The sequence below is a fragment of the Xiphophorus maculatus genome, chromosome 4 (genome assembly GCF_002775205.1).
Source record: "Xiphophorus maculatus strain JP 163 A chromosome 4, X_maculatus-5.0-male, whole genome shotgun sequence".
Classification (NCBI taxonomy): Eukaryota; Metazoa; Chordata; class Actinopteri; order Cyprinodontiformes; family Poeciliidae; genus Xiphophorus; species Xiphophorus maculatus.
Window position 1 is genome coordinate 34,367,917 of NC_036446.1, and position 25,221 is coordinate 34,393,137.

General features: G+C 39.6%; 1 protein-coding gene across 1 annotated transcript in view; it reads right to left on the bottom strand.

Moving 5' to 3' along the window:
* arnt2 (aryl hydrocarbon receptor nuclear translocator 2) overlaps positions 1-25,221 on the bottom strand; it is an 84,968-nt gene that overhangs the window by 36,525 nt on the left and 23,222 nt on the right. Inside the window, exons 5-11 of the mRNA XM_023332324.1 lie at positions 24,522-24,735; positions 21,727-21,829; positions 11,632-11,697; positions 10,794-10,879; positions 10,019-10,095; positions 9,397-9,531; positions 2,017-2,091 (exon numbers count right to left, since the gene is read on the bottom strand). Of these exons, the coding sequence (XP_023188092.1) occupies positions 2,017-2,091; positions 9,397-9,531; positions 10,019-10,095; positions 10,794-10,879; positions 11,632-11,697; positions 21,727-21,829; positions 24,522-24,735 (756 nt within the window). The remainder of the gene's footprint in view (positions 1-2,016; positions 2,092-9,396; positions 9,532-10,018; positions 10,096-10,793; positions 10,880-11,631; positions 11,698-21,726; positions 21,830-24,521; positions 24,736-25,221) is intronic.

Sequence of the window (25,221 nt, forward strand, 5' to 3'; positions counted from 1 at the left end):
GTTTTATTTTATGTACACTTGTGTTTGAGTAGGGAAGCAGGGGAGCAGTCTATTGCTGGGTTGCAGATGACACAGTGCCGATGTCACGATGACAAATGGGGGTCAGAAAATAAATGCAGCCTGTTTACTTCTGTTGATCCAGTTTCAAAATGCCTAAAGTCTGTATTGTGTATGGTTGTTCCAAGTGTTCTAATAGAGAGAAAGATAAACGTTATTTTTATGTTTTGAAAGTAGTTGGTCACAAGGGAGTTGATTTTTAAAAAAAACTTACCAAAATAAGAAGTAAAATGCAATCTATGGCTAAAAACAGGAGGTGGAGGAACTAACAATGCCAGAGTTTGCAGTGCCCACAGGTAACGATCGCATCGTTTAAATTGTATTTTCAGATATTTTATTGGACAGTTACTTAGAAAGACAAGCATTCACATGTAAGGTAAGATGTATTATTTTTACGCCCTAGCTTGGTTGTCCCCAGAAAAGGTTTGAGTGCTAATGTTGTCATCAGCTAGCTTAGTGCTAACATTGGCATTTTACATCTTACTTTAATATTTTTAAGGTTGTTCAAGTGCAGCAAGTGATGTAGACGCCCAAGACTGGACCCCTACTGTTAACCTGGGCTGTAACTATTTCCCCATTTTCTCTGGCCACCATCCATGTTTTTAATGGGGTTTCTGTAGATCACTGCAAATGGTTGACCTGCATTGTAGAAATGCAGTATGAAGTCCAGAATTTAGTTGGGTTTACAGAAGCTAAATACATTATTTACAAGTAGATCCAAGCACATAGAAATAACCTGGGTTAGCTTGTTGTTTGAAATAACATTGTTATCATAGACTACTCACCCGGCAAAAACAAGTCTACAGCCATTTAATGCTCCTTTTGATCCTAAATGGTTGTAGGCCTTTGAAAGCTTTCATGTGGCTCATTGAATAATATGAGGTCCGCAGCATCAGATAGTTAGTTATGTCATTGTCAATTGCCTCGACACCGGGTAAATCCTCAGGATTATATGATAAGTCCGATCCTATATGGATCATGTATTTTTTTGAGATACCTTGTCTGTGCTAGCCCATTTAAGGCATTAGCATATTCGTTGTGATACATTTTGCTCTGTTTTGAACCTGAGAAATTCACTTCCGGAGCCCCACTTGTATTTCGCATGTCATCCGGGTCACATGTCTGAAACCCAGCAATTGCTGTCGAACAATTGCTATTACACAGAGTGTTCAGACAGAGGGCTTTTGTCACACCGCCTTCATTTCCATGGAGACCGGTTTTAAGGTTGCATGGATGCTTAGTTCATTGTTTGGAAGCTTGTTCTCTATTAAGTTCAAGTATGTTCGATTACTTGTAAACGCTACTTTAGTTGATCTAAAAATGTGGAACCACACTGTGTTAAATGCATATTCTACAATAGCAATGAAACCTACAGAAATAGTAATATGAGAAAGGTATATATCTTCAAAATTTAGTAAACCAAATATTTTTCAACTATTACCTGTCTGAATAATATCAGTATTTAACTTTCACTCATTGGGGAAAGCTAGCGGGACTTTTTAAAACGATGTGCCAGGAGTGAGGCGTTCTCTCCCGGCACACCGAACCTGGTGAGCCCAGCTAGCTGAGGTCAGGGAGCTGGCTGTTAATGCAGACATATCAGAAAATTAACAATTAGGTGATGAATTGATGAATAGAGCAGATATTTGAGACTTGCGCAGCTAGGAGTCTTCAAATTCGGACAGGCCTTGTCGCCACACTATGATGTAAGTGGCCTTCAAATCCAGCCTTTGGACACAGCTTTTCATTCTATTGGCTGAAACAATGCCAGGCGATGGTACATCTTTGTTTTGAGAGAGAGCAGAAAAGAATTCGCAAGCGAGCAAAGAGGTTTGCAAGCAGAGGTTTGATCCGAGCAGAGGGAAGTCCATCCATCCATCTATCCTCTTCCATAGTTACAGGAGTAGCAGGAAAATAAAAACTTGCCAGGTGTAAAGACTGGCCATGCCTCAAACCTACCTGCTGGAAACTTTCTCTCAAATGACTCTGGTCCTCAGGATGGCAAAACTCCAGAATGTCCTTTCCCAGCAGGTCCTAAAGTTTTAGGACAACAAAAGATTAACTAAGATTTATCATACCAAAAGAGACTGAACAAATTCTGTACAAAAGAAATCCCACAGAATCTCACTCAAAATCCACAACCGTTATGATGTCTAAACAGAAGAAATCACACACTAGAATCTGGGTTCTTTTCCTGACATATTGACTTAAATAATGTAGTAGAATCTGATCTGTTTCCTTCGGTTGGTTTCTTCTTTCAGGATCACAGTGGCATATTCATGCTTGGCAGTGACAAGCAATAGCTGGAGGAAATGTTTTAACTTAATTGGAAGTAATCTGTGAGCTGCATCAAATATGGGGTTATGTTTTCTGGTCAGTATCCAGCTAAGAGTTAAAAAAAAAAAACAGGCAAAGTTTAGTAAATCCTCCAAATCATCTTTATCAGTATATCCATGCTGTAAATTTTACAAGAGATGACCCACAATATTTACAAATAGAGCAAAGCCACATATTTTACTGTAGTTGATAATGTTTGTGAAGCTACAATATTGCTAATTCCAATTACTAGTAACCATTGCATGCTCATAGGTGGTAACTGGCACTACAGGTGCTAGTGCTAAAATATCATGAAAAAGATAAGACTTCTGGTTGGACTGGAAGATGGAGTAGAGGGTTTTTCTGAAGCTCCCGCCTCTAACACTACTAATATATTAAATTCCACTTCTTGTTTGATATCTCAAAAGTAACTATAGTGCTGTATTGGAATTGCGACCAGTTAATTAGACAATGACATGCAGAGCAAAAAAAAACCTAGCAGAGCCTAGGAGATGCAAGGCAAGTTAAAAATGTGAAAGGGAAACCCATTTCACATTTTTGAAGATTACTGTTTGGAGGTTTTACAGCAGCACTCGGCTTACCACAGAATCATGAAAGGACTATATGATCGGGGACTCAAGCCTGCATTGCGCTACCCAGCCAAACTGTTCAGAATGGGAGTCAAAAGTTCCTGGCTTCACCTGATGACGCCAGATCTCACTGGATCTCTTCATCTGTCCAGCTCAAGTCCACCAGCGGAATAATTATTAGTTGGATTTATTATTGCTATTAAATATGCCACTTGCAGAACTCAGATGGTTCTTCATAGCTTGTGTAATACAAAGCGGACTCTAGAATTTCTTTACTTGATTATTATTTTTCTGATTAATCTGTACAATTAAAATTAACTCTGGACTTGACTATTTTTAGAGAGACTGTACTAGAATGTCATGATGACCAATAGACTACTCATTAAGAGCCAGTATATCTATATTGTGTATTATGATTGTTGTATTATGTTGATTTAACTGTTACGGAGTTTCTCAGAAGTTCTTCTACAGTTGAATTTGTGGCTGTCTGGTTTGAACTGGTTGCCTTCCAACAAATGACTATTCTGATTTTGGGAAGAGGAAAATGGTAGTCTATACTGATGGAAGTCTCGCAGGGGATAGAAGATGCCCTGCTGTGCGATGGACACTTACATTTTTGTTTCTGCCTTAAAGGGGTCGGGGTCCAGATATGCATGTTTTCCGTGGAGATGTGTATGTTAGTGCGTGTCCTTTACCGTTTTTTTTCTCTGTCTTTTTCTTTTTTTTTCTTTTTCTTTCTCTACAGTTGCCGGCCAATGATATGCCAAGTGCCAGTTTCCTTCGAGCCAAAACCGGACTGCCATACTGCAATGTATATACTGTACGTCTTCGGGAATAGTAAGGTATGACCAGCACAGGTAATAATTTGACGGTTGTTTCGTGAAACCTGAGAGGTTTTGGAAATGCCACCAAGATTACTAAGGCTATGGCTTATTTGCAGCAACTTAAAGGGGACATACTCTTCTTACAAGAGACACACCTTCGTAATAGGAAGATAATGTGATTTAAAAGAAGTTGGATTAGCCATGTATTTCATTCTAGATTCAATGCCAAGGCTCGAGGAACAGCCATACTTATTCGTAATAATATTATGTCTGAATAACACAAAATAATAGCAAACACAGAGAGCCGTTTCATAATTGTGTTCAGCATAATTGTGTTAGAGGCATATATGAGAGTTCAGCTCATTAGCTTTATTTCTAATTTGACAAGGACAGATTGCAAGAGTTAGAAGTGGATTCTAACTATGCAGCCAACCTGGATCCTGACCTTTATAATGAGCGTGTTAAACTCCAAACCGATTTCAATTTGACTACCTCTATGACTGCTCTACTTCAACTAAAACAGACTTTTTTGACTCTAGCAACAAAGCGGGGAAGCTTTAAGCTTTCCAGGTGCACGCTCAGGCAACCTTCAAACTGATCGCGTTCATCAGATCAGCTACAGGGGACATTCTCTCTGATCCCAGCAAGATAAATGATAGATTTGCATCATTCTATTCAGAATTGTATACCTCCCTAACTCCGACCATCCTCACATGATTTACTTAATGATATCAGCTTTCCACAGATAGATAATGAATTGATAAGAGGTCTAGGTAGGTCCTATCATTATAATGGAGGAGCAGGAAACTACCAAGTCCATAAATTAGGGCAAATCCCCTGGCCCTGACGGTTTCTCTTCAGAATACTATAAGGCCAATGTGGATCTTCTGGTGCCAGTCTTGATATACAGTATGTGTATAATGCCCTAATTAAACAGGAGTCTGCCTAGCACCTTATCAGAGGCAACAATATCCCTGATTCTTAAGAACGAGAAAGATCCCTCATTGTGTAGTAGCTACAAGACCCATTTCCTTCCCGAATGTAGATTTTAAAATTTTATCTAAAATTCTTGCAACCCGTCTCCAGGAAGTACTTCCCCTCATTATTTCATTAGATCAGACAGACTTTATAAATGGGCGGCAGTCATTCCATAACACTAGATGTCTTCTCAATATTATCCATAGCCAGGCACCTTATCACCTGAAATAATTGTATTTCTCGATGCAGAGAAGGCATTTGACCAGGTTGAATGGGGGGTTTTATATGAAGTAATAGAAAGATATGGCTTTAATAATGATTTCATCCTTTCGGTTAAGCTGTTGCACTTATCACCGGTGGCCTCAATTAAAACAAATGACATGGCGTCTTCACCCTTTCCTCTTGGAAGGGGAATGAGGCAAGGATGCCCTCTGTCCCCCTTGTTATTTGCTATCGTAATAGAGCCTCTAGCCATCTGGTTGCGTGCCGAGGAAGGTTTTATATACAGTGAACCCTCACTATTTCGCGGTTCACCTTTCGCGGTCTCGCTGCTTCGCGGATTTGCATCATGCATTGTGTTCTGCATTCTGATTGGCTAAGCAGTCTCTCCACTTCTTCTCTACCTGTGTGTCAATAACTTTGCGGGTAATATGTACACGTACGTAAAACAGCTTGCCAAATTTAACATAATCGATGGTGGCATGTCGGTTTATAAGAATCTTTTTGCCCAGAAGAAAAAAGAGCGACAACAACTACCGATGACTGTGTTCTTTTCTCGAAAAAACACACCTGCACCGCGGGCTTTAGAAGGGAAAAAAAAACCCGCTACAGAGCGGAGTCAGGATGCAACAGCTCAGTCAGAAAAGCAGTGAAATACACGCAAGTCACTATTTGTCCTACTGTACTTTGTTGGTTTTTTTTCATAATCATTTTTTATTTTCTCCCGTTCTAATCCAATGACTCAGGTCGCGGTGGGGCGGCGCTGATCTCCGCAATTCGGGCACGGGAATCCACCTTCAGTTCGTATTAAAATTATTATTTTACAGTATAGTAGTTATTTGTAAAAAAAGAAAAAATGTTTATACAGTACTTTTTATTTGTTATACAAATGTTTGGGCCTGTAAAAAGGTTTTGTTCTTTGGTTTCAATGTAGAGTATTTAATTATGCTGTATAATAATTATAAAAAATAAAGGTGGGACATGCGAATCTGGTTAAAATGGTCATTTCCCCCAAATTTTTGTACCTGTTCCTATACTAATTACATAAACATTTTTTGATAAATTGCACAAGGAAATATCTCAATTCTTATGGCTTAAAAAACCTGCCAGACTTCGTAAATTAGTGTAAAGTCTGGTCTGCCCTCAACATATGAGGGCTCTTCCGAACTTCAGGCAGTAGTACTGGGCAGCTAATATACAGAAACTATTATATTGGGGGTGTGATGCTGATGCCTCACCTGCCTGGGTGCAGATTGAAAGGGCATCTTATTCATTGTCCTCTGCTGAGCTTTGTTCTCAGCTCCCTCTTCCCCTCTCCGTGGTAGAGTACAATCCCATAGTCAGGGCTACATTAACTATCTGGAGCCAATTCAGGAAAAAGCTTGGCCTGCATGGGCCTTTATACAAACTCCTTTAGCCAAAAATTATAACGTTATGCCTTCAGTCACTGGTGTTGTCTTTAGCTTGTGGCATGGCAGAGGGATCAAGACAGTAAAAGATCTTTATAGTAACAATGTCTTTTTATCTTTTGCTGAACTATCATTTAAATTCCAATTGCCCAATTCCCATCTCTTTCCGTTCTTTCAGGCCAGAGATTATGTTAAAAAGGTGTTTCCGCACCTAATCGACCCCCTGAAACACTTTTGGATACTCTCCTGCAATTAGACCCACAACGGGAAAAAATTATTTCCTTTTTATATAATTCAATTAATAATAATGCCTCAAAGTTTGCAGCGGTTGTTAAAACAGCATGGGAGTGGGAGCTGGTTGCTGAAGTGGAGGAGGAACAGTGGGAGGCTGCCAAGAATTTAATTCATAAATACTCAATTTGTATATACTCAATGCCCGGCATGCCTTAATCCAGTGAAAAATATTCTATAAAGTGCATTAAACAAATACAAAATTAGAAAAAATTTACTCATCAGTCAGTGACCCTTGTAATATGTGCGGACAGTCGCCAACTAACCATACCTACATGTTTTGGGCCTACCCAAAGCTAAGCGGGTTTTGGGGTAACATTTTTAAAATACTTAGTCAAGCATATAATCAGACAACTGTCCCCAATCCATTGTGAGCTATATTTGGCATCACTCCAGACCTGAGCCTTTTGCATTCTCTGAAACAGGCTCTAGCTTTCACTACCCTTTTGGCTCGCAGACTTACTGTATTCTACTTAAGTGGAAACTAATCATCCTCCCATCTCATGACCACTGGTTTAGAGAAGTTCTTTACAACCTGAAGCTGGAAAAACTCTGATTTTCACTTAGGGGTTCCATCAGCATATTTATGGAGACTTGGAGACCTTTCCTATCTTCAATGGTTACCATCAACTTGCTCCGTGAAACAGAAGCAAATTAAACTATCTGTAGGCCCACATATCTTTATCCAGTTATTCCAATTATAATTTTATATTTTTTTTTCCTCTTTCTCTGCCTCTTTGGAATGTGTGTTGACTGGACTTGAAGCAACATGTATTGTGTGCCTCTCCTCTCTTCCTCCAGACTCTGGGACCTTGATTTCCAAAAGAAATTCAAAATTGACTTTCATCAGAGAAAATAACTCTGGACCACTCAATAGCAGTCCAGTCCTTTTGTCTTTAGCTCAGGTGAGATGCTTTTGATGATGTCTGTTGTTCAAGAGTGGCTTGACAAAAGGAATGTAACAGCTGAAACCCATGTCTGTGTGGTGATTCTTGAAGCACTGACTCCAGCAGCTGCAGTCCACTCTTTGTGGATTTCCCCAACATTTTTCAGTGGGTTTTGTTTCACAATTCTCTCCAGGATGCGGTTATCCTGATTGCTTGTCCAGTTTTTTCTACCATATCTTTTCCTCCCATTCTCCTCTTTATGAATGTGCTTGAACATGGAGCTCTGAACAGCCAGGATCTTTAGCAATGACATTTGTGTCTTACCTTCTCGTGCAAGACAGTCATCCCGATGGTTGTGGATGACTGTGGATAAATAGTCTTGACTGAGAGACTATTTAAAAGCGTTTGCATGTGTTTTGAGTTAATTAGATCAGTGTTTTTCAACCACTGTGCCGCGGCACACTAGTGTGCCGTGAGTGATCGTCAGGTGTGCCGTGGAAATTTCACCTAATTGGTCTAAAAAGATTTTTTGAAAACAAATTAATTATCTGCAAATAATATGCTATCTTTGAGTGTCTGTGCTGTAGTAGTGACTAGCGGCATAATCATGTAATTTCCTTACCACTAGATGGCAGTAGGTACATAGCATTGTACGTTAAAACAAGAGAATTAGTGATGCGTGAATGTGACAGGTAGCGGTGAGAGCGTTGTATCTAGCAAGACTGTGATGACAGTGATGGAAAAGTTTTTGAAAAGAAAAAATGCTAACTCCGATCTGGTCCCTGGACAAAATTCGGACCCAGGTGAAGGCCCTAGTATGAGTGGATATCAACAGAATGCAAATACCGTGAGCTCGAGACAATACAGTGAGAGTTACATTTCATTTGGATTTACTTTTACTGGGGATGCAATGATACCGACTCCGTTATGCTTGGTATGCGGTGAAAAGCTATGCAACAGTTCTATGGTACCAAGCAAGCTTAAACGCCATCTCCAAACAAAACACCCTTCGCTTCAAAACAAGAAAGCAGACTATTTTGTTCTCCTGCAATTTGAAATATGAAATATAAAATATGATAAAAAATAAATTTTGTGTTTATTTGATTCCAATTCAATACACTTTGATAAGAATGACTATATATTTAATATAGGTGGCAATAGAGAATCATTTGTTTACATTTTTGGTTGGTGGTGTGCCTCGTGATTTTTTCAATGAAAACAATGTATCTTGGCTCAAAAAAGGTTGAAAAACACTGAATTAGATGACTAGTGTTTGGCACCAGTGGTCTTCAATATTGAATCTTTTCACAATATTTTCTGAGATACTGAATTTGGAGTTTTCATTAATTGTCAGTAATAATCATCAACACTAAAATAAATAAACATTTGAAATCAGTCTGTATGTAATGAATGAATATAATATACAAATTTTACTTTTTGAATAGAATTACTGATTTAAATCAACTTTTTCATGATATTCTAATTTTTGACCAGCACATGTACACTGGAAACCTCAAGTTGCTGAGAACTTAAAGAAGTGGTTGAAAAACCAACATCTATTTTGCCTTCTTATGTAGAAAGTCATTTCTACATAAGTCATTTTTATGACATTAGTCATAAAAACTATGACTCTTCATGATTCAGTAAAACCTTAGAAACAAACATACATAAAGCAGTATGTTAGCTGCTTTTTAATTGACCAAAGAAAATAACCAGTTTTACAGTACTGCACCAGTCAGCTTTCTCTAACAAAGTTTCTGAAAATCTGAAGGAGCAACACAGCATCTTGTAGAAGAAGGAAGTTGTGAAATCCTAGAGAGCTTACCTGAGGTTGATAACCAATGACGTTAATGCAGCGTGGATCAACAAATGTGATGACACCATCGGAGTTATGACGTGAGAGGAACTCTGTTGGAACTGACAGGCCATTCATATCCATGGAGACTGGAGAGCTGGTTACCTGAAGGGGGTGCATACAGACGCAAAGGTCACCACATCATGCAGCAATGGAGAATAGGTCTTAAAGAAAGCCACAGTCAACCAAAGTGTTGAAATATTAAGAAACCCACAGAACTGTGTGTGCTGGTTTTTGGCTTTCATTTATCTACTGTCAGTTCTGTTAAACTGCAGTGTGATGATGCTATTTACCCACAATGTCATTTTGTCATTATGTGATTATTTTCATAATATGGATCAGTAGGCCATCTGTCTCTGTACACCAGATAATAATGAGCTGGTTTTATTCGACAGTAAGGGCCAATGATCAGTAGGTGGTTAATGTGTAGGAAGGGCATTTTCTCATGGCATCATTTCTTCTGGGACACTGGAATGCAAGTCTCATATGTAGCAGTGTGAAAAGAGTCAGAGTTCTAGGCAGATTGAAGAGGAAGCTGCAATCATGGTGTAGGAGTTGAGTCTGCTATTATAGTGGTTGAGCTGAAACACACCTGCAGTCTCCCAATGGCCACCAGGCAGTATTTTCCTGTCTGACTCGCTTCTGAATCCTCTTCTGGTATGGTCATGCCTGAGTTATATAGGGAAAGGAAGATGTCATAGCGGGTGCAATGAGAGTTAGAAGTAACGCACGAACAAAAGAGCAAGGACTATATTTTGCAATAAAAGCCAGAGCTTTAGTGATGTTATGTGAGGAACTAATTGGAAGTGATGATTAAACCTGCTGCAGACAGCATCAGAGCCAGTGTGAGCATGAAGATGAAAGAATCGCTCTCTGTTACTCAGAGCAGAGTTTATTCAGGAGAACATTTAGATCATACACCTCAACATTTTCCAGCTCATTTTTTAAATAGTTTGCCCATTCTGCTTTGTCCCTTGCTTTTGCTTCTTTTCATTCACTGAACCTCAACTCACAACCTGGCTCTGATCCACCAGGACCAAATGCTAATACTTTTAACTGTTTTTCCTGTCTTCAGATATTGAGTTTGTGTGAAAGTGGCTTCTCATTCCACTCAAACACCCTTTATCAAAATAAGGTTTGGGTAGTAGCACTGAGAGATCTGGGCTTCCTAGAAATTTTCCAGAAATAATCCTCTGTATTGGCATCAAAACAACAGAAATCTAAGTGTTTGCTGAGAAATTGATTAGATAAAATAACAGTATTTCACAAAACCAGATGGAAGCATTTTTCTGAACAGAGGTCAAACTATGTCAAATTGCTGGAGATATGTGGAAAGACCCAGCTGCAGCTGCAGAACATCTGTTTACCTGCAGGGGGCCAGGCTTTGATGTACCCAGTGCAATGCACCACAGAGTATTGAGCCTCTCCTTCTTTGGATGGTCCCAAGCCGTTCCTGATAATCAAACACGGAAGGACAGAAACACAGCTGCAGGTTAGGATGAAACATACAGATAGACTAAACAACAGGATAACTGCTACTCTCTTGCATACAGGCTTTTTACACCTAAACCACATGTATCTGACAGAAGAGTCATTCTGTGTGGTTGTTTTGTTTATTTCAGTTTCAAGCTCACATCTACTGTGGTGCAATGAAACCTCATCTCTGTGGGTTGCTGGATGAAAATCAAGTATCGAGTACTACTTCCGGCTTAAACATTCCGTCCCAAAATTCTTTCTTTATGCATAGAAGATGATCTAAATATTAGACATGCAGCCTCAGAGTTGACAGGAAAACTTTTTTTTTTACCCCTCCAGGGGGTCTTTTGTGGGCTCTAGTGTCCCTTATATGACAGTAGGCTGACAGGAAACAGGGAAGGAGAGGGGGAAGACATGTGGGAAATATCGTCGGGTCCGGGAGTCAAACCCGCGACGGCCGCATCGAGGACTTAAGGCCTCCAAATATGGGTCGCGCTAACCCTTACGCCACCACGGCACGCCCCGACAGGAAAACATTTTATCATGGACTTTGAATATAAAAGGTGAGGCAGAAAAAGCCTACATATGTCAGAGCTACTAAAAGCAGTTTCTATGAAAACTAAGTTTCTAAATGATAAGTTTGGTTATCACAACACATTATTCATATTTTACAAAGGATAAAGTCAGAATCCACTAAAATTCTGAATCATAGATGTTTTTGGACTCTACCTGTATCTTTTCCTCATGTTAGACAGACGATTTAGGGAGATGTGATCCAGTGGCGCACTTCCACACCTAAATGACAAGAGCACACATTAGATTTCAACTCATCATGGCATACACTGGAAGATTTAAGAACAGTTTGTAAATGCCACCATCTGTGTTAAATCATGTAAAACTGTGAGAAGATGTGAATGGAGCAATAGAGATGTCCCCTGCCTCATGAACAAAGGTTGTCCCATAACAGAACAAATATAAGATAAGATTTTTTTGTCATTGTCGTCAACAGATTACAATGAGATTGAGATTTGCTTGACTCGAGTTAAAATGCAGGTTATGTATATATGCATAATATACAATATACATATACAAACATAAAAAAGATAAAGAAATAAATAGTACAAAATGAGAAATAAATAGACATCAGAAGATGGTTGCAGCGCCTGGAGGTGTCGCAACAGAATTTACATTTTTTAACAATTGGTGTCAAGAGCAGAAGTTCTTATGCCTTTGAATTTAGTGCCATGATTGTCATTGGGTAAAAACTGTTTTTTAGGCGATTTGTCCTGTTTTTTATTGCTCTGTATCTCTTGCAGCTGGAAGAGACCATGGCCAGGGTGTGAAGAGTCATTTAAAATGTCCATAACTTTCTTGTGGAGCCTGGAAGTGTAAATCTGTTCCATAGTGGGGATGGGGCAGCCTATGGTTCTCTCTGCTGCCCTAACAACCCTCTGGAGAACCTTCTTGTCCGCAGATGTGCTACTGCCGTACCAGACACACAGACTGTACGTGAGCACATTCTCTATGGAGCAGTGATAGAAGGCCTGCAGCAGGTCTGAGGGGAGACAGTTCTTCTTGAGTATTCTCAGAAAGTACAGTCTCTGCTGTGCCTTCTTCAACAGCTCCTTGGTGTTGGTGTTCCAGGTTAGCTTGTCCTCCAACTCCATGCCCAGAAACCTGAACACTGGGACCCTCTCCACAGGTCCCACTGATGGTGAGAGGCTGGATGTCCGTTTTGTTCTTTCTGAAGTCGATCACCAGGTCACCAGTATGAAGACATTTGAGGACCCTAATGTTGTACTTTGGAACAATCTAATCTCACGTCCCGCCACATGGATGGGGCCCAATATTGCATTAAAACGTCAACATTTACTCTTTCTGAATCATATTAACAGAAACTACCTAAGACAGAAACATACACTAACTGGTTCTTAAAACAAGCCTTGCTGTATTTAGCAAGACCCAATGAATTCTTGGGTCATTGAGGGTAAGGCGATGATGACCCATTCCAGTTCTGGTATATTCTTGGGGGAGTGAAGTGTATGTTGGTTCAATTCAATTAAACAATTATTTATTAATAACAACAGGAAATTAAATTAAATTAATTAAATAAATACATTACTGAAATTCACCCAAAGTGGGTCAAGAATACTGGATCCAGTTTTTGTTTGTCTAACTCCACTAGTTTTAATTAGTTTTTACAGTATGTTTGTTAGTTTTTAAAAGGGGTTCTTAACCCCATGAAGAGAAATAACATACCATCTAGAATGAAGGAAAAGATCCAGATAGCTATGTTGCAAGAGACACATCCTACATCCGAGGAACATGAAAAATTAAAAAGGATGGGCTTCTCTAAAATACACTGCTCAAAAAAATAAAGGGAATACTTAAACAACACAATATAACTCCAAGTAAATCAAACTTCTGTGAAATCAAACTGTCCACTTAGGAAGCAACACTGATTGACAATCAATTTCACCTGCTGTTGTGCAAATGGAATAGACAACAGGTGGAAATTATTGGCAATTAGCAAGACACACTCAATAAAGGAGTGGTTCTGCAGTTGGGACCACAGACCACTTCTCAGTACCTATGCTGTCTGGCTGATGTTTTGGTCAGTTTTGAATGTTGGTGGTGCTTTCACACTCGTGGTAGCATGAGACGGACTCTACAACCCACACAAGTGGCTCAGGTAGTGCAGCTCATCCAGGATGGTACATCAATGCGAGCTGTGGCAAGAAGGTTTGCTGTGTCTGTCAGCGTAGTGTCCGGAGGCTGGAGGCGCTACCAGGAGACAGGCCAGTACACCAGGAGACGTGGAGGAGGCCGTAGGAGGGCAACAACCCAGCAGTAGGACCGCTACCTCCACCTTTGTGCAAGAAGGAACAGGAGGAGCACTGCCAGAGCCCTGCAAAATGACCTCCAGCAGGCCACAAATGTGCATGTGTCTGCACAAACGGTTAGAAACCGACTCCATGAGGATGGTATGAGGGCCCGACATCCACAGATGGGGGTTGTGCTCACAGCCCAACACCGTGCAGGACGCTTGGCATTTGCCAGAGAACACCAGGATTGGCAAATTCGCCACTGGCGCCTTGTGCTCTTCACAGATGAAAGCAGGTTCACACCGAGCACATATGACAGACGTGACAGAGTCTGGAGACGCCGTGGAGAGCGGTCTGCTGCCTGCAACATCCTTCAGCATGACCGGTTTGGCAGTGGGTCAGTAATGGTGTGGGGTGGCATTTCTTTGGAGGGCCGCACAGCCCTCCATGTGCTCACCAGAGGTAGCCTGACTGCCATTAGGTACCGAGATGAGATCCTCAGACCCCTTGTGAGACCATATGCTGGTCTCACAAGGGGTGGCCCTGGGTTCCTCCTAATGCAGGACAATGCTAGACCTCATGTGGCTGGAGTGTGTCAGCAGTTCATGCAAGATGAAGGCATTGAAGCTATGGACTGGCCAGCCCGTTCCCAGACCTGAATCCGATTGAGCACATCTGGGACATCATGTCTCGCTCCATCCACCAACGTCATGTTGCACCACAGACTGTCCAGGAGTTGGCGGATGCTTTAGTCCAGGTCTGGGAGGAGATCCCTCAGGAGACCATCCGCCACCTCATCAGGAGCATGCCCAGGCGTTGTAGGGAGGTCATACAGACACGTGGAGGCCACACACAATACTGAGCCTCATTTTGACTTGTTTTAAGGACATTACATTAAAGTTGGATCAGCGTGTAGTGTTATTTCACTTTAATTTTGTGTGTGGCTCCAAATCCAGGCCTCCATTGGTTAATAAATTTGATTTCCATTGATGATTTTTGTGTGATTTTGTTGTCAGCACATTCAACTTTGTACAGAACAAAGTATTCAATGAGAATATTTCTTTCATTCAGATCTAGGATGTGTTATTTGAGTGTTCCCTTTATTTTTTTTGAGCAGTGTATATTACTCATCGTATAAGTCCGGTCATAGACGGGACGTAGCCACATTAATATCGCAGAGAGTTCCATTTGAACTTATTTCTGAAACCAATGACAAAGACGGGAGATAGTCGTTGATAACAGGTAGAATAGACGGAGTCAATGTAACACTATGTAAAACGTTCCAACTGGCGGTGACTTCATTGTATAAAAAGCTATTTGTGTCATGTTCTGTGTTTTTCTGTGTATTTATTTAGAGTTTTCTGTCCCTGTGTCTCCGTGTTGTCCTGTCCTCCCTTTGATTACTCCCAGGTGTTTCTCATTCCCTGATTAACCCCCTGTGTATTTAGTGTCACCTGTGTGTCTGTGTCTTTGTCGGGTCCTTGTCTAATGTGCGCTCAGTCCTTCGTGTGTCCAGTCATAAACCAGTTGCTACCGGCGTTGAGCCCTGGCTTCCGCTCAGTCGTGCTGCCTGTGTTATTGGACTTGTTTTTGGACTGTTTTGACGTTTATTTTTCATTAAAACAACCATCAATCATCTCAACCTGGGTCTACAGCGTTTGCCTCACCACCTTCATCACACCATTCCTGACAATTTGATGTAATGGGACAATCAACGGGTATACTTATTTGTGGAGGAGATTGAAATTAGGCCTGTCACAATAAACAATAAATCAATTAATTGCACGATAAATTAAAACTATCGACTTCATTTTAATTATCAGCTTTATCGTTTCTTCCGACCTTTTTCTCTTTCTGTTGATGACACTGAATGAAAAAAGGCTCAACTCTGGTGCTCTCCACTGACCTCTCCCTTCCCAATTTCCTTAGTGTAATGCCCAGTGCACACTACACGATCTTAGAGTTGTCGGCCAATTGTCAGCCCATTTTCAAAACCTGAGACCACACATTAGCCGACAGAAATCCTAGGTATAACGGTTCATTCGTATTCGATCGTGCTATGTGGTGTGTCCAACAATGGGCACAAAATAATGGCTATAAGTCCAGTTAACTAATTTTAAAACCAGGCATTAATCAATACTTTACTACAATCTACCTGCAAAGCATGTGGCTAGTGTCAGTCTTGTCTAAATGAAAATCATTATAACCTATTTATGTCACGTTAGCGAAGAACAGCTGAAAAGTTACCGGGTTTATCAACTGCGGTAGCAATTTTGCCCCAACTCCTCCCCTTGTCATTTCTATATTCTTTGCACGAAATGTTGAATAAACATTAATGTTGTTTCCACATATCTCCAATGTCCGCTGGACTTCAGGTTGCGCTGTGTCAGCTGTTTGGGATTCCTCTCCGTAATTTCCAACCAGAAAGCACGGAGGGGAATCCGCGCTTTCTGATTGGCTACCTGTCACATTCAACAGGCTGCGTTAACGCTCCCAGTCGACGATCTACTGTAACACACCGCACACTACAGGATGATTGGTTAAGAATTCGCTAGCAACAATCTTAGAACGGTGGACGTTCTAAGATTGTCGTAAAGGGAAAATCGGGGCAAAAAATCGTGTAGTGTGAAATATTGCATCAGGTAGTCGGATGTGCCCATCGTCTCTATTTAAATCTAATGATTACTGAAGGGCAATATAGTATACAGAATTCATAATCTGCACTCTTTTGGTTGGATGCAGTATTTATTTTCACTTTGGCTTTATGTTGTTTAGTTTTTATTTTAGTACATTTTTTGTTAATGGAGGGTGAGAATCCATTTTATTTTTGATTGTTTTGTTTATTTTTTTGTCAGTTTCAGTGTTAAGTGTTCTTTTGAAAATAAAGTGTATCTATCTTTGGCAGGAAATCGCATGCATTATTACGTCATTTCCATTAAATCAGTGTAAAAAGGTCTTCAAACAATATTATCGTTTATCGCAATAATTTTTGAGACAATTAATCGCTCAGCAAAATTTGTTATCGTGACAGGCCTAATTGGAATATAAGACTCAATCCATGGCTGGACTCTTCAAAACAAATTCCCCAAACATCTTTACAATAGAAGATTAAAATTCTCATGTCAGAATATGGTGTTATAGATATCTGGAGGAGTTTATATCCAACAAGCCGTGATTATACTCTTTTCTCTCATGCACATACGGTATATTCTAGAATGGATTATTTCTTTACTTTTAAAAGAGATTGTCATAAGATTTGTTAATGTGAGATAGGCAACATTGACCTCTCTGATTATGCCCCCCTATTGTTAACTTAAGGTGAGGACCCTAAAAGTACACAATGGAGATTAAATACTCCATACTGAATGACTTCCAATTTATAAAACTAATCAAATCTGACATAAATATTTTTCTAAAAGAAAACAATAACGGAGAGGTAAGACCAGAAATAGTTTGGGATACACTAAAAGCAGCTATGAGGGGTAAAATTATATCTTTTTGCGTCCAAAAAAAAAGAGAGCAAACTAACAATATCTGTTATTCCAAAAGAAGGAAAAGACCAACTGAGCTGCAGTTCTTACAGACCTATCTCTGTACTTAATATTGATTACAAGCTATTCACATCAATTCTCTCAAGGAGAATACAGGAGATACTCCCAGAACTTATTCATACCAATGAAACCGGTTTTATCCCACAAAGATAAACCCATGATAATATACATCGCATATTGCATATCTTGAACCACATTCAAAAATACCAAATACCAGCTGCAGTGATCAGCCTATTTGCTGAAAAAGCTTTCAATACAGTAAGCTGGGACTTTCTATATAAAGTACTTGAGAAGTTTGGTTTCCACTCCAATTTTATTGACGTGATCAGGTCACTATACACAAAACCAAATGCACAGATAAAAATCAGTGGACATCTGTCAAATACCTTTGAATTAGAGCGTGGAACGAAACATGGATGTGGACTCTCTCCATTACTATTTGCCCTTTACATAGGACCACTAGCCCAACTAATAAGGCAAACTGACAATATCAAAGACATAAACATTTCTGGTGATGCACACAAGGTGGCGCTATATGGCACTTAATCGGAAAATTATTAGGCATACAGATGAGCAGGAATCATTGCTTAAAGAAATACTAGTGGCATATCAGGCGAAATCCAAAAAAGGTATTATATACAAAGGACTTATGAATAAAAAAAACATATTCAACTTTATATGTGAAAACAAAATGGGAAAAGGAAAGTAAAATGGAAATCACAGAAGAAGAATGGAACAGTTACTGCTTGACAGTTTGGAGATGTACCAATTTATACTCATTGAGAGAATTTAACTGGAAATGCTTGCTTAGATTTTTTTATAACACTGAAACAGAAAATTTCTTGTACCAGGGGGCACCCTAGATGCTGGAGGCAAAGTGGAAACACAGAACCCAACCACTGGCATATATTCTAGGACTATACAATTATAAGACGTTATTGGATAGAAATACACAAAAATGTAGAAAATATCTTGAATATAAGAATACCTCTTAAATTCGCTATTTTTATTCTAGGTAACACAGAATCCCTACCTGACAACGCAAAATATCTGTTTCAAATACTAATTACATCCTGTAAAAAAAAAAAAAAAAAAAAACTGGCACCAGATGCTGGCTCCTCCCTGAGCCTCCCACTACAGATGAATCGATAGTGTGTGTTAATGAAATCTATCAAATGGACAAAATAACATTTTTAATTCATTTTCAACTGAACAAGTTTACTATCTTGTGGTCCAAATGCAGTGTTGTATAGTAACGAAGTAAAAATACTTCACTACTTTACTTAAGTATATTTTGGAGTACTTCATACTTTCCTCGAGTATACAAATTTTTGATGACTTTCACTTTTACTTCACTATATTTCCGAACTTAATTGCGTACTTTTACTCCGATACATTTTCAATGTGTGGTTTAGTTACTCGTTACAAAAAAGTGAGAGAGAGAAACAAAGTGTTTTGATCCCACCTACTGATTAGCAAGTAGCAAGCAGGCTACCGAACAAAGTCGGTAGCCTACTTGCCTGGGCTTGTTCATCACCACCAATAGAATACACCTGTTTCGCTTCTCCCATTAAACACAAAGCAAGTCTCGCAATCAGCCGCAGCCACATGGAGCAGGAGACGGAGACCACAACGACTGCAACTACGTCGGACACGGCTCCAGGGGAACCACCAGCTGGTGATGAGAGCCCACGGCCTTATTTAAACACAATACATGCTTTCGTGGGTGTTAAAGATGCAGTTTATGTTATTCCTGCCCGAAGATGTGGAAATTCTATCTTACAAAAACTCCCCGTCCAACTTGAAGAAACACATCGAGGTAACGTCTTATGAAATGGTTATAATCCTCCTGTTTCAGTAACTATAGCTTGGTCACTAGGCACTACTGTATTGTGAAACGTTGACCATAAATGAACTTTGTTTGGCATTGTTTCAGTTCCACACGTGGTGTATTTAGCTTAGGCTTAATGTTGACTGTAGCAGGCTACCTAGACTCCTCTGTTCAAGGGGGGACAGAAGCCATAGCGTCAGCAATTTAGACTAAATTTAACGAATATAGGAAAGGCATGCAAGTTCAAAACCAGGTTTACAGATGCCAATAAGCTGCATTTCCCTCCCAATTCTTTTTTTCTTTTGCATAACGACCAGTTGTGTGCACCACCTACTGACTGTAGGATTGACTGGTTCACTGATTTGTGAAGTAGAGTAATCGTAACAGCTCTTTTTCTTCATGTTGGCCGCATTTTCTGTACTATTTATTTTTCTCATTTTCAGCACTGACCTTACTTGAAGGGAAAACTTAAGGCTTACAAAAACTTTGTATTTTCTGTCCTGGGGGGTATACTAAGAAGCTGGTTCAGTTGTAAAGCAGGTTAAGTTAACCTTGTGCTATAGGTAAAGCACCTAATTTTCTTAACTAAATGATGCCTGCAAGTATATCTATTAGCAGGTTTAATTTTGCCTGCACTTGGTTGTGTACATTATTTTAAGTGTATTTGACAAGTTTACCAAAATATAAAAAATGTCATTCAAACTGCATTTGCTTTGTTTTACTTTTTACTTGTACTTTTCATTACATTACTTGAGTACATCCATTTTTACAGTAATTTCCATACTTAAGTACAAGAAGTTTCAGATACTTTAAGACTTTAACTCAAGTAACATTTCAGTCAGTGACTTCGACTTTTACCAAAGTCATATTTTGGAGAGGTACTTGTACTTTTACTTGACTCTGAGATTTGAGTACTTTATACAACACTGTCCAAATGGGTGTCCTATGTCAACAAAACACAATATGGAAGAATACCAGATTGTTGAGAATTAAAAAATAGAGGGTTCATTCTTCAGAGAGTGTCTATTTGCTATATAAATTTACTTATTGTTCTATACATAAAAGTAATGTTTTTTCCAAAATTATACCCCCTTGTTCCATCTTTTTGTTTTTGTAAATGGAAATGTAAAGAGAAGGAATTTTGTGTCTGATCACAGACTGAAATTGTGCTCTTGTAATCTTCTCAATACCTCAAAAATAAAGTATTAAAATTAAATAAATACCTTTTTTTGGCCTGACAGGGGTGTTTGGGGGAAAGGGGGTTAGTAAAGCATGGGGACCACCAGGCTTATAATACACTGGGGGAATCCCTGATTATTATTAATTAAATATTTTAGTTTAATTTTTAGTTTAATTTTATGAGTTATAGTAGTAGTTTTCGTAGTTTTTTTTACTTTGATTATTTTTTACGTACAGAATTCAAAAAGGTCAAAGATTTGTAATTATGTATACATTAAATGGGTAATGAATACTCAATAGAATATATAATGTTTTAAATAATTATTCAATTATTGTTAAAAAACCAACTGACTATTGTTTTCTCCCACCTTTTTCTGTTGCCATTTTGCAACAAGAAAAGTGTAAATGCCACCAGGAAGAGTAGGGAGTGGTGTAATTTGATGACAATAGATATAAATTGCTTGGGTGGAAAAAAAACCCAAAAACTAAACTTCACATCAGTTCAAAAGGGAAATAAATAGATTTGTATCATACTTATAAGTTATCTGGAGTGAGAAGCCTTTGCTCAAGAGATTCTGAAGCTCATCTCTGTGGTAGAAATGAGTCCAGAGTGTCCTGGATGTCAGCTGAAGTTATTTGTTGTATTTTTTTGTATCTTGTTTTTTGTCACTTGTGGCTGAAAATTTTGCTGGTCTATTTGACTGTGGCCTAGTTTAAACATAAATCCTCACTTATTACTTCTTACACTTTAAGGACTGCTAAGGTTTTATAGCAGGTTACCTGCTATGATGTTTAGCTACCTAGTCCTCCAGAATCCTTGATAATTACTTTGCTCTCTATATGGCTCAGAATCCAACAGCCTGGGCTGAACTGGATACAACATCCAGAAGCATTTTAATCCAGGTCATTTGGCTTGATTCTGTGGTCAAAATTTTAAAATGAGAAAACAATAATTGTTTGATAATACATACGTTATTCACTGGCCATCATACTGCTCAACAATACCATCACTAAAACCGTCAGACTGCTTGAAAATGCTAAGTTATATATATTCAGCAATATATTATTATTTGTATATTATTATGTCTAAGTCTATTTGGTCAAAAATGGTTCAAAAATAGGAATTCTGCCTGAAGGTGTAAAATTATGAGCTGTGCTACTGAACAGCTGCGTGAGGGTCCATGTGTTTCTTCTCTCCTATTAACACTATTAATGATGGACTGACCAGAACTCTGCCGTTAGCTTCTCCACACATTTCTCCTTTCATCCTGGCTTTCATTAAGGGATAGCAAAGAAAATAGGCTCATGCAGAATGAGTCCGGCCCTGCACCCGACCTCTCACCTACCCTGTATAGTAAGGGGAAACACCATAATGCAAAAGGCACCTGAGTTCATCACTATACTTAACTAAAGTAATATTTCTTAGTAACCAACAGACCTCATGCGGCAGATAAAGGAGCGCCTGGAGCCCATACACATCCTCATGGAAGACTGCTGCCCTTCCTTCTTTACAGTCCCCGTCTTCAGGTCCAGAATTCGTCCTGTGGAACCACGAACGGAAATGGAAAATAAAATGTGAAGGCAACACAGTTTGTCGCCTACTTGATAATTTCCTCAAAAAACATGCTGTGTTTTGAGGAAATTGTAATAGGCGATTTTACAGAAGAGCTATGGATTGAACAAGTTGGAATGGCACACAACTTTTTATGAACTGTGCAATACTGTGAGAGCTTTGGTGGAGCCGGCTGCGCATTGTCCGAAAAAGCAAACACACTACAAACCACAAAGAAAGACTGCTTCCTGTCGTCTTCTTTGTGATTTTTGTCAGTAGTAACATCCAAGTACACCTCACTGCAGCAAACAGAAAGGGGTGAGGAAGAACCATGCAACAGATCCTATTTGGAAATGGGACAATTGCACTTCGGAAATGAGGGGATGCTATATTATCCGCGGCATCTCGTTTTTAATTTCTTTTAAAATCTGTGATATTTTCACCTTTATGAAGGAGATCCACTGTCGGCATGTATTTAAACTTTTCTCTTTTATTTACTTCAGCACCACTCACAGTTCTTAAATTCTGCAGCTTTCTATGTACTTCTAAATCTACTTGTTAGTAGAATCCTTTGGGGTCTGATACTGCCTCTACTGGTGTGATGGTGGTAACACAGCTAACATAAATACATCACTAAAACAGAATACCGCAAACTCTTTATTTATTAACTCCATAAAAGTTAAATTCTTTAAAACACAATACTACCTAATTTTCTTAAAAATGTAGAGCTAATTAAACTATCTAAACAACCCCTTAAAGCGGGCCCGGTTTCACTTGTTGGCCAACCTATTGAAACTGTGGCAATTGTTTAATACCTTGGGTCATTCCTGGACAGTCAGCTCACTTTTGATGAAAAAACTGATTATATTTTTAAGAAATGCTCACAGAGTAGGGGTTGAACGACTACATATTTTTTAAGGTCGACTACATCATGATAATAGTCGAGTCGATGTCGACTAGTCGCGGTGACGTCATAGTGACGTAAGCGCAAAAACCCTTCACAACTACTTGGAGGCTTTATTAGCTATTTTCACGGCAAATATTGACCCCCCCCTCCACACACACACACACACACTCTCTCCCCTTCTCCTGCTTTTACTAAGTCTATTATGGAGATTCTTCGTGAGCAGCGGGGAAAAGTTTGTTGCACAAAGTCGGGTCTGACTTTTTTTTTCTAAACACCGGCTGATGCTGATGATCTCTGGATAGTTACTATAGGAGTCAAATGATCACACTGACTACATGGTGCTTTTGGAACATCACAAGCCAAACTTGTTATGAACGGATCCCGTTTGGTTACAGCTGAATTCAACGAAACCACCTGCTTCTCCTCCGCCCGATGCGCGGCAGGAAGCTCTGCTGACTCAGCAGATTGAACGATTTAAGATATTTTCTAGTCAACGTCAACATGATAAAAGTCGAGTCGATGTCGAGTTGACTAGTCGTTGTGACGTCATGGCAAGGCAAGACGCAAAGCTTTGGAGTAACGTACAGGCTTTATTACCCGTTTTCACGGAAAAATACGGCATTTACACAGAACAGCAACAAGTGAAACAACAAAACATCGGGATAGTTTATGATAAATAATAAGTTGCTGGGAAACCAACATTCAAAAGGAAACACACATCTTTTAGATGGCATGTAAAAACAATAAAAAGAGGTGGCACGGGGGCGGGGGGTAAATAAAGTTCACTCGCTGTCAATATTCTCTTCGCTAAGAGTTCGCTAAGAGCACATTGTCATACAAGGACCCAGTAATTTCTACCTGTTTGACAAGATGCGGGTTTTGTCCTCGGTCTGTTTGGAAGACGCCATTTTGTAGCCAGTGTTCTGTCAGATCAGCTGTCAGAGTGTCATACACTCTGACAGCTGATCTGATGACACTTCTAAGCACAAAGTGTCATTCTTAGCACGAACTCACGGCTATATATATGTCAGACAAGTATACACTGTCATTACCACAGATCTTTATTTAATCAGCAACATAACATCATAATGTATTAGTTAGATCGTCGTGACAAAGACACTCGCGAGCCGGCTAAGTGACATCATTAGCGGGAAGGGGGCGAGTTTTAGACGGCTCGTGTTTTGTAGTGGACTGCAGCTGCAACTCCATCTCCTTTTAAAAACACTGTAAAACCACAAATATGCATCCATCTACATATCATTTAAACTAATGTATTAACTTATTTTTCTTCTGTCTTGTGACGTATACTGTGCTGTCAGATCAGCACAGGCTGTCACCACCGGCAATCACATGACTGCGACTAGTCGACATGAAATGTAAAAACTCGCGAGACGTCCTAGAGTCGACTAGTCGACTAATTGGTTCAACCCCTACCACAGAGACTGTATGGCTACATTCACACTTCAGCTTGAAGTGACCCAATTGTGTGTGTGTGTTTTTTTTTTGTTTTCTTTAATGCAACCTTATCTGGGCTTTACATTTAACAGATCATTTTAGGGTAGTGTCTACTCTCATTTTCATCCCTTGTAGCAGGAATGGCACACACAGCCTCAGGAGTGATATAGCTCAATTTTTTTGCATGGGGTTGTACATTTGTCAGACTTCGAGATTCTGGCAACCAACTTCAAAACCATAAAGTAAAAAATAAAATATTTAACACAAATGATAAGCAGAGCAATTGTCAGCAGAAAAAAAAACATGTAACTACATTTACCTGTCATTGAGTTTTCTGAAGTGCTGAGTTGTTCTCTCAACTTGTCCACATCATCTGGGTGAACCTGCTCATACAGGGTACTGCCAAGCCACTCTGACTGGGGATGGTTCAGCACTGGAGTCACAGAATCCGACACATAGATGACTCGACCAGTCTCTGCCGCCACCACAAACAAGAAGCCGTCTGCTGCTTCCAGAATAAGGTGCTTCAGTTCCTACAGGATCAAAGAGGCCCAGGGACGACTTTTGAGAAACGAGATCCATTGTTTGATCACCTATGAAATGTGGCACATTGAGTTCTCTGTGCAAAGAAAAAACCTGCCATTGCAGGGCAGTCAATATAGTGATATCAGAAGGAGAGAGAGAAAAATGTTGAAAAAGGTCAACAATGGCAGGATGATGGCGGTAGGAGTTTGTCCCACAATAAGTGGGTTGTCGGTTCAATCCCAGGTCTGTCCGCCTTTGTTGTTGTGTCCACCTTTGTTGTTGAGACACATGATGCCTCTGTCAGACTAACCCAGCTGTGACTACTAGTTCAGAGAAGGATAGACCAAAGTTTCAGCCAGGAACGTAAAATACAAATCTGATAAAGTGAAGTAGTTATTCAAAAAGAATGACTTGTTAGCCAGTGATCTGGTGTTCAACAGATGGCCCTGTTGAACACCAGAGTGTTCTATAGCTTGTTTCTACTTGTTACTTGT